Source organism: Spermophilus citellus (assembly GCF_964194105.1).
Source record: "Spermophilus citellus genome assembly, chromosome: 6".
NCBI classification, from domain to species: domain Eukaryota; kingdom Metazoa; phylum Chordata; class Mammalia; order Rodentia; family Sciuridae; genus Spermophilus; species Spermophilus citellus.
Genome location: NC_138187.1, coordinates 7,076,628 through 7,086,759, shown reverse-complemented (window position 1 = coordinate 7,086,759; position 10,132 = coordinate 7,076,628). Strand labels below are relative to the sequence as shown.

The 10,132-nt window shown below is 54.4% G+C and overlaps 1 protein-coding gene across 6 annotated transcripts; it reads left to right on the top strand.

The window, feature by feature from the left end:
- The first annotated feature begins 787 nt into the window (after nucleotides 1-787).
- Nucleotides 788-7,532, top strand: TEDC2 (tubulin epsilon and delta complex 2). Of its 6 annotated transcripts, none has more exons than XM_081298402.1 (11): nucleotides 788-865; nucleotides 951-1,049; nucleotides 1,238-1,308; nucleotides 1,429-1,837; nucleotides 2,306-2,359; nucleotides 2,968-3,061; nucleotides 3,207-3,318; nucleotides 3,413-3,514; nucleotides 4,145-4,335; nucleotides 5,866-5,981; nucleotides 6,741-7,230. In XM_081298402.1, exons 1-11 carry the CDS (start codon nucleotides 840-842, stop codon nucleotides 6,922-6,924), a joined length of 1,458 nt encoding a protein of 485 aa, XP_081154528.1. In that variant the 5' UTR covers nucleotides 788-839; the 3' UTR covers nucleotides 6,925-7,230. The 6 variants fall into 6 exon arrangements, with proteins under 6 accessions (XP_081154528.1, XP_081154531.1, XP_081154532.1 ...); XM_081298405.1 differs by lacking the exon at nucleotides 6,741-7,230 and adding an exon at nucleotides 6,251-6,284; XM_081298406.1 differs by lacking the exons at nucleotides 5,866-5,981; nucleotides 6,741-7,230 and adding an exon at nucleotides 7,273-7,532.
- The last annotated feature ends 2,600 nt before the right edge of the window (nucleotides 7,533-10,132 follow it).

Below are 10,132 nucleotides of genomic sequence, written 5' to 3'. Positions count from 1 at the left end.
CATTCTCACCTAGTCCATGTTCCTGACCCTGTGGTAGATGGTCCTGGGGTCAGCAAGACAGTTCGTGCCTGCTTTAGAGTTGCCTTCAATGAGGGCTGGTTGAGACAAAATCAACAAGCCTGGTGCGGTGGGGCATGTCCGTAATCCCACTGATTCCGGGAGGATTCCGAGTTGAAGGCCAGCCTTAGTAATTTAGCGAGGCCCTAAGCAACATGATTGAGGATGTAGTTCAGAGGTAAAGCACCCCTGGGGTAAATTCCTGGTACCAAAAAAAAAAAAAAAAAAAAAAAGCTATGAAGCCAACCGTTAAACTATGGTTCCCTGCAAGAAGTGAAAGGAAAGTGACCACAACACCAAGAGATCTTTTTGCAGCAGTGCAACAGAGAAGAGAGGGGCCCAGCAGGAGGGAGTTTTTATAGCCCAAATCTAAGGGGCCTCTGGGTCTGCAAGCTGCCTTGTTGGCAAAAGGGGGGTTGAGTGTTCAGCTTTGATGCAAACAGGTGATAAAGGACCAGACAGAGGGGGGTTTGAGTGCGTGGGCCATCCTGCAGCTAACATTTGTTCAGCCTGTTCTGCACCTAACAAGAAGAACACGGAAATAGCGCCTCCATCTGCCCAGAAGATACTTCTGGGGTCCCATGGGCCGCAGCCGGGAGCCCAGCAGGAGCGGAGTCCCAAGCAGACCTCTGGGAGCGGAACCTGCATTTTGGGGCGGAACTTGAGGCGGGTCTGAGTCCTAGGCTCAGCATTGGGTAGCCGGCAGGAAGGGGCGGATCTTTACGTGGAAGGGGCGGAGCCAGGAGGCGGTGGCAAAACTCTGGAAGTCCAAGCTGGGGTCCATGCTGCCGGCCGACTGCGCCCGCCGGTGGGTCTGGCGAAGCGGGAGCGGGGCGGGCTGGCGCGGGACCCCAAGCCTATCGGGGTGCTGAGTTGACCGTGCTTCCCCCCAGGCTTGTGGCCGAGCTGCAGGGCGCCCTTGACGCCTGCGCAGAGCGACAGCGGCAACTAGATCGGAGCCTGAGCATCTCCCGAAGGCTGCTGCGGGCCTGGTACGTGGACCCCGGGACCCCCTCATCCCTTCGGAATCATGCAGAATCTCAGAGGCTGAGAGGTCGGGCCCAGCCTCCCACTTCCGAGGTTTCGGTTGTCAGTGCCACCCAGTTTACCCTGCAGGTTCTGAGGCGGAGGAGGGGAGGGGGTGGAGTTTGTTCGGGCCACAGATACCCTGTCTTTTCAGGGAACCAGCCAGGACTCAGGCTCCGGAGTCACCTCCAAGGCCAGAAAATAAGGAAGAGGACCTGACTTCAGGTAAATCTCGGCCACCCACCCTTTTCCCGTGCAGCCACTGGCCCAGCTCTGGCATGCAGTGATGAGGGACCCATCCTGGAATGGTGGAGAGGACTTCTGCGTGATTTTTGGCTTTCACAGCATACACACCAAGCACCCAGGACTTCAAAGAGCTGGAGCTTCTAACCCAGGCACTGGAGAAGGCAGTACAGGTGCGGAAAGGCATCTCTAAGACTGGAGAAAAAGACAGAACTCTGCGTCTGAAATCTGAACCGATTCCTGCCTCTCCTGACACCACTGCGTCAGCACCACCCCAGGCCTCGAGTGGGGCTGGCAGCCGTGCCTCTGGAGCAAAAGCTACCAAGGGCATCCACCAGCCTAGAAAGCCTGTCAAGGACCACCCTGAGCGTAGGCTTCTGTCAATGGGAGATAATTCCCATGTGGCAATAGAAGCCAGGGCCACTAGCTGTGGACCAGGCCTCAGACATGAACAGATGACCCAATCAGCTGCTCCTCAGGCAGCAGAAACTTTCACACTCAAGGAGAAGGGGTAGGTTTCCCAGACCCTCACTGGAAAATCTGCCATTTTTATTCGCTCAGACCTTGGCTATCTGTAGGAGTCTGGGGTTTGGTGTAGGGCAGGGCACAGAGCTACATTTGGGAGCCCTGGAGTACAACCTCATGAGGCTCATGCTTTGCAGCTGTCTGGGATTGTACAGGTTTTACATTCTGGAGCCTTACCTGCCCTCTTGTTCCTGGCTATTCACTTATCTACCCAGATGGGAACCACTAGAGGTCTCAGGCCCTCTGTTCACGGTGCCCTCTCTTCTCTCTGCAAGGGTAGTACTGAACTAGCTTGGCTTCCATGTCACTCAGGAAGCCTCTTCCAAGGGGGTCTTGTCTGATAATGACTGGAGAGGGAGAAGGGGTAAGAGACCTCACCACTGATAGACTCTGAGCAGGACTAGCAGCCCTGAGAGTGAGATGAGACTATTTTGAACGCTGGCTTCTCTGACAGGACCCTGCTGCAGCTGCCCGCGAACTTTAGGAAGGTGGTTTCCCAGAACTCCCGGTAAGGCTGGGTGGGGCAGAAAACATCGAAAGCTTGGGAATATGCAGGCAACACATTCCAGTAGGTCCCTCTGCTTTTGTAACTGGGTGGCACTGTCCATCTTCAGAGCCTGACTAGCTAGCACTGCTGCAGTGGCCTCAGGCTCAGTGGCTTTGATACCCTCAGCTCAGCCACTCACAGCTGCAAGACTTGAACTTGACACTTGGTGTCTCCAAGTCTCAGTCTGTCTTCCCTCCGCCAAGTTTAGAGCTAGAGGCAACAGTGACCAGACCTAAACTCACAGAGATGCTGGGAGGGTTAGGCAAATGGTGCCTTTCAGATGTTTGTGCTGTAATTAGTACAGAGCAAGCACCTAGGTCTCTTTTCAGTTATAGTTACCAGTCACTGCTGGTTTCTCTCTCCTTCCTTGAATTCTATTTAGCACTTCCTAGAGTGGGTCAGCTCTTTCCTTGTCCTGGTCAGTGTCCTCTAGGTTCCCCCAGAGACTCCTGCTGATTTTCAGCAGAAATAGACACCCAGCCTCTGGCCCCTCCCTGGGCGGTTCAGCCCAGCTGGCTGGAATAATGGCATCCTTCTCTGGTTCCTGGGTGCTCTTATGCACATCTCAGCCTATGGGCCCAGCTCAACTCTACACAAACCAGCAACTCCACAGATGCCACCAGCATTGCCAAAGCCCAGTTTCTGCAGAAACTGCAGGCAACTGTATCCTTGCTGAACTTGCAGGAGTTGGGAGTGGGGGTGCTTACTGGACTTGCAGGAGTGGAGGTGAGGGGGGTGCTTCTGACTCTAACCTGGCAGGACATGGGTGGGGCCTGGACACAGGGAAGTTTCCCTGACCCATAGTCAGTCAGGCTGGCCTGGCCCCAGGCTCAGTGCTGTGGAAATAGAGCTGGAGGCTCAGCGCTTGCGGAAGGCCTGTGTGATGGTGAGACTACGCCTGCAGGAGGAGCTCTCCTCAGGTCAGTGGGGTCGTGGAGGGTGTGTGGAGGGCAGTCACAGGAAGGGTCTCAGAACTGGCATGGACCAAGCCTGCCCTCCCTGACTGTTGAGTAGCCCCTGCTGACTGGATGCAGGAGTACCGCTGTCTGCTCACTCTGGAGGGGCTGCAAGCCATCGTTGGGCAGTATCTTCAGAGGCTGCAGGTGCTGTGTACAGGTGAGACCCTGCCCCCTGCTGCCACCTGTGCTGAGGTCTTAACCAGGGTCGGGGCACATTAGCCCATCTTGCCCATGCCTTAAGGAAGGATGACCAGTCCTGGCACCAGAGACAGGTAGGCCCTTTCCACCCACACACAGTGTTCTGGGTTCTTACCAATTGTCCTGTGGGACCAGCCAGCTGTCCTCAACTGTTCAGAACAGGTCCTCTATCCTACTCCTGTCCACCAACAACCTATCAGCCTAAGCAGTTTGCTCATTTACTCAGTTACTGAGAAAGAAGCATTTGAGAATTAGATACTGGGAGGTGAGTCATGGGGCTTCTTTATCCTTTACATTTTTTAATTGATTGAAATTTTTAAGAGGGAAAGTTCTATCTTCAAATACAAAGTCAGTCTCAAGAAAGTTATGTAAACACCAGTAAGGAATACCCAGAGGCAAAAGGAGACTTCACAAAGGTCTCTGGCTGCTGTGAATCCCAGGCCACCCCCATGCTCTGCCACACACTGTTGTTTTGCACTCCTTAAAGGCAAGGGAAGTGCCTGGGGAGTCAGGTACTGACCCTTGAGTGAACCCTGGCCCTTGGGCATGGGTGCCATACCAGGAGACCACATATCTCCTGTCCTTGCAGCTGTGAGGGAACGGCTGCCAGTACCATGTCTTGTGGAGAGGCTCCCCCAGGCTTCATCACCCTGTGGAGGTGGAGTGGACCCTGCCTGGAGCCCCCAGCTCCTCCTTTACTCTAGTACCCAGGAGCTGCAGACCCTGGCAACCTTGAAGCTGCGGGTGGCCATGCTGGAGCAGCAGATTCACCTGGAAAAGGTACTTTCAGAGCATGAGTTGGCAGTGTGCAATTGGGCACCCGTGGAGCCAGTTACCATATGGAGGGCTGACTCTGGAGCCACCGAAGGCTCAGCTTATAAGAACGGAGGCCTGGGATTAGGGTATGATGTTCCTTTTCTAAGATCCCCTTGGAGGACAGGGGTGGGGTGGGGTGGGGGTAAGCCTCAGGCCCATGTGTAGACCACCAGGTACATTGATGTGCCGGATGAGCTGCACAGGGAGAGAGGCTAGAATGCTGAAGCCTGTCCTGGGGCTGCCAGCTGGGGCAGGCCCCACTGAGACCTTGGCCTTGCACTGCCCCCAGGTCCTAATGGCTGAGCTCCTTCCCCTGGTGAACACTCAGGAGCCACAGGGGCCATCTTGGCTGGCGATGTGCCGAGCTGTACATAGCCTGCTCTGTGAGGGAGGCGAGTGCTTCCTCACCATCCTGCAAGATGATCCTGCTTACTGACTCAATCGCTGGGCCATCTGGAGCCCCACCAAGGCCTCAGGACCCTTGAGCAGGCAGGCCTCTTAGGGAGTCTTCTTCTCCTGAAGGGGTGAAATGAACAGGGATTGAAGATAATTTTCCTGGTTTGGTGGATCTGGGGGACCAGAGATACCTATGCCTTGTCAGGAAATCAGATGTTGCCAGGGGCCTGGTTAGAGCCTTTCTTAGCTAGCTCTTTTCTCTTGCTGTAGCTCTAAGCATCTCCTATGTGATATTAAACCTACTTTAGGAAGTTCATATACTTAATCCAAGGTGGGACTTGCTGGGGGTGTCTTTTGTTTTTGTTTGTGGTTTTATTAATATGAATGTTATCAAACCCAGGTGTGATGGAGCACATTTATAACCCCAGCGGCTGGGGAGGCTGAGGCAGGAGAATCACAAGTTCGAAGCCAGCCACAGCAATTTAGCAAGGCCCTAAGCAACTTAGTGAGACCCTGTCTCAAAATAAAAATAAGAGTTGGGGATGTGGCTCAGTGGTTAAGTGCTCCTGGGTTCAATCCCTTGTACCAAAAAAAGAAAAAAGAGAATGTAGTATCAAGTGAAGCTGGGCAAGGTGGTGCACACATGTAATCCCATGGCCTTGGGAGACAGAGGCAGGAAGATCACAAATATGAGGCCAGCCTTGGCAACTTAGTGAGACCCTGTCTCAAAAACAGAAGGATTGGGATGTAGCTCAGCAGTAAAGCACCCCTGGGTTCCAGCCCCAGTATCTGCCCCCCTGCAAAAAAAAGAAAAATAATTTATCAAGTGAATTTATATCAAGAATGCAAATATTCCTTCTGCATAAGGGAAGGGGGGCAGGACCATTCAAGGTGTTTTTGCCCCAGCATGCCTGAATGTGCCTGCCCCCTCAACTTATTGGAAGATACAAAAAAACCTTCAGCTACCATTACAGAACAGGCCAGCCACTCTGCCCATTGCTACCCCAGCTCCATCTCTACTGTCTTATGATGCCCCGTGCCAAGCACCTCCTGGTGCCAATGCTGTATTAGGTATGGGATCTCCTGTCTTCCACTTAGGCTCCATCAGGGAAGAGGACCTTTTTCCCTCCCTCTCTCCCTCAACTGTCATGTCCTCTGAGGCTTCTCCATCCCCTGTGGAAGGAATCATCACCTCCCCAGGAAGGGAGTAAAAGGTAGGGGTCAGAGGGGAAGCCTCTGCAGCCACAGACTTGGGTCTAAGGCTGTGGAACGTTTAGCCTGATTCTTAGACTCTGAGCCTCAACTCCCCAGGCTGTTCCTGCTTTCCTAGTGGGTAGTGGTCATTCCACTGCCCCGTGGACTGGCATGAAGATCAGCGAGCTGAGCTTGTCTGCAGCACTGGGCAGACGCTGTGCTGGTCACCCAGGGCCAGTGTACATAGGTGGACCTTCACTGAGCCCTGACCATGTCCCTTGGAACTCAGGCCTAGGCCCCTGGTGTAGACAGCTCTGGAGCTTCACCACTCTGGGCCAAGGATGAGGCCCTGCAACAGGAAAATACCAGCCTCTTCCCCAAGAGACCCAGGCCCCTGCATGCAGCAGGAGAGGAGGCACATGACACCTGGCGAAAACTAGGACTGTGGCGAGCTGGATGAAGTGTGCAGGGATGAGACTGGACCTACAATACCATGGTGACAGCTTCCGGTGGCTCCTTGACCTCCTGCAAAAGGCCTTACTTGTAACAGACCCAGTGGGCCAGAAACATGCTCTGATAGGCAAGAGACCAAAGTAGAAAATGAGAAACCAAGAGCTTTATTGCATTGAGGGGTCCCTCCAGGGACAGAACCCCAGGGGAGGGTGAGCCAAGAAAGGAGAGCCTGAGGGACTGCCTGCCCCCTGTAGGCTGGTGCTCAGGCCCAGGGAGCACCTGTATCTTACCACCACCCCTTAGCCAGCCTATCCCTTCTGTTGCAGCCTGCAGAGCTTATGTCCAGTTTCTGACCTGGAGCACCCCTCAATCCCCAGGATGAACCCACCACCACAGCTGCTGTCCACTCCAACATCAGTTTCCATAATGATAGTCTACCCAGAATTATTTAATCAATGGGTTCATTTAATTGTCTTGGTTTTTTTTTTTTTTTTAAGTGCTGGGGGTTGAATCCAGGAGTGCTTGACCACTGAGCTTTTTTAAGTTTTTGAGACAGGTTCTCCCTAAATTTCTGAGGCTAACTACAATTTGTAATCCCCACACCTCAGCCTGCCTCTTCACTGGGATTACAGGCTTCTGCTGGTTCACTTGGTTTGTTATCTGTCTTTCCAACCAGAGGAAGGCACCTAACCAGGCTCTGTCGGTAGCCACCTGTCCTAGGGCCAATCCTAGACACTGGTGGTTTTGGATCATTAGGGGGAGGGGTGTTTGAGTAAGCCTCAACACAAAGGATACTCGGCAAGTAAGAGGCACCCCCTCTGGATTCACTCCTGCCCACTCCATTCCCCCGCCCTAAAGCCAGGAGGAGGCAGAACTCACCGGTTTCCCTGGTGGCGTCACCGCATCCCGGCCCAATCGGCTCTGACATGGCGGGCCAGACACGAGCCACCCTCCGAGGAGTGCCGGCACTACCCACCAGTGTGACCACAGCGTCGCGACATGAGCGCGCCTGAGCCGGATCCCACCCCCCTGGGCCTTGCACATCCGGAGATGCCTGGGGCCCTGGGGCTACTCTTAGCCACTGGCGGCGCGGGGGTCTCGTGGCCGCGTTGCGTCCTGCCGGTGCAGCCGCCACGACCATCACCTTCTCGCTGCGTGGACACCGCCTGGACCTGGCCCAGGGCGCGTCGCTGGCTGCTCTTGGCGTGGGCCTCGGGCTCCTGATCGCTGCCTTCCTATGCTGGCATGCGGCAGCGGGCTGGGCATCGGGAGCGGGAGGGAGCCGTGGATGCCCTGAGCCCACCCGCCCCCCACCAAGGTCAAAGCGAACCGGCTGTCTCCTCCCTCCAGGTCGCACAAGCCCCTTCCCCAGAACCTGTCTTTCTGGACCCTTAGAAAGCCTGAGCGGAGGGGGCTACGGGTCATTTCCCTCCCCACTCCCTGTCCAGTCTCCATCCAGTCAATGCTGCTTCTCAGCGTTTCGCTTGGCGCGCAGAGCTGGTCGCAAACGCAGAGCAGGCCTTGTTGAGAGCGGGACTGGCCGGAGCCTGGGCGCACAGGGCCAGAACCTGACATACAGGGTGCGGGGCGTCAGAACGTGTACTCGGCTTGGCGTGACTAATCTCCATTGGGGGTAGGCCCAGCGTGCTAAGTCCTCTCCAGGGAGCCATCTGCTTTCTGCGCCTGGTTGGAGCCCCGCCAGGCATAGTAGGCGTTCAATAAACGCACAAGACTAGAACAAGTGGTTTGCAAGCGTCTGGAAGGGACAGTAGTTCCTAGGTTGTGATTAGTTGTCAGTTCCCTGGGACTGTCAACCTCCTCTATCCTTTCTTCTCAACCTGTGGCTTGAAGCCAGGGGCTGTCATTCTAAGTTGCTGAAGCTGATGTAACAACCAGAGGAGTTGCAGGTGGGGGGAAGGGAGACAAGGCAGAGAGCCTCTTTATTGCTAAAGATGGCCTGAGGACCATAGAAGTGGAGGGTATGAAAGGCCCCACCGTCAGGGACTGGGACAGGTGGCTGCATCCATGAAGAGTAATGAGCCAGGCCTACCTTGGGGGTTGAGGGGAAAGCTTTCCCCAACTCTATCACATCATCTGCCAGGGCAGCCCTAGAAGGCAGAGGAGAATATGTTCAGAAGGCAATTCCAGGGAAGCGTTCTGTAGCCAGCAGCCTCCTCCCTGGAGACCTGGTAATGCAATAGTCTTCTGGGCTCCAAGCCTACCCTGCTGCTGTCTGATCAGGGCTGTCCCCCAGGAACTTACTTCCACCTACACCAGAAGCCACCAGATGTCTACAGACCCCAGTCCCAGCTTACAGGGAGGCTGAGCTGGAGACAAAGCTGGCTCTACTCTTAAGCCTGAAAGGCTGTTGCCTCCTAAGTTCTGATAGCCTGGGGGCTCTGTAGGTCCAAAGACAGCAGGATTTCTTAGGAGACTTGTTCCAGGCCCAGTGGGATCCCTGTGCTAGGCCTGGGTCTTCCTTTCCCCTGTCTTGGAATGATGGATATCAGCCCCCATACTCCCACCAGGGTGCCTTCCATCCCAAAGGGGTTGGGGCTTGGGACTAGAAGAGTCTTAAAAGAGTGTGTCTATACAGGTGCTGGTTCTGAACTTGAGTGTAAGCCCATGACTACTTGTTGTAAAGGACACATTCTTATTGGGAAGCTAAAGGGCAGGGCCTAAGGGAGAAGCCAGCAGTACCTCCAGCCCCTCCGGCCCTCCAAGCCCAGTCCATCCACCCCTCATTCCCTGCCCACTATCTCTGTATCAGGCTTAGGAAAGAGCCTGAACCAGGGAATCATTTACTCCAGGAGTCAAGCCAGGTTCCCATCACTCTGTCTTCCTGCTTCTCCAAGTCAGGCCTCCTGCTCCCTCTGCTCCTTTGGCTTGCCCTGGGAGACTTCAGTGTCCTTTAGCTCCTTCTCTCCCAAACAGCACAGGGTTTCTGATTCTCTTCTTTCTTATTCTCTGTCTAGTAGGAGTGGCAACTCTGCCTATACAAACGTGCCCAGGTGGCCTCTTCCACCAGCTGCAGGTCTGGTCTTGGGTCAGTGTCCCTTCTGAAACTGGGCATTCAGATCTTGGGGTTGCTCCTACGTCTACTGCATTGGGGAAAACCTCCAACCTTCCCTGGAATGTTTGGCCCCTTCTGTCAAGGACTTAAAGGTGGTAGGGAAGGGGGTCTCTCTGTCCAGAGTGAACCCTGGTCCCTCTTGACTGGGGCCACTCAGCTGTAGCTATATATCCCCAACTGGTATCCAGGCCACCCAGCTGGGCTTGTTACCCTGCCAAAACCTACTATGATGTAGGCCAGCAGGCTCACATTCATTTTTGACCATTTTCCCCCATTGGTCAAATCCCACTCTACATGGTCCTCAACAACTGACCAAGTTCTGTAACACCCCTGTACCTGAAGCTCCCATTTTCTTCCTGCCAGCTCCAGCTTATGGATCCATCCTGATGAGGCCACTAGATATTCATAGGCCCAGGAACGTTTGGGCATGAGTTTGGTGCTATCCCTTAGCTCAGCTCAGGTGGTCCCTGATTGAGCTCCTGGCTTAGGCCTGATATCTGTGTGCTTGTTAAATCCTTCCAGCAGCTCCACAAAGCAAGATGAATAACAGGCATTTGGCTGATGAGGAAACTGGGAGTCCTTATTCACACAACCAGAAATTGGAGCAGCCTGGATTGAAATCAGACCTGAACTCAACCATGGGTT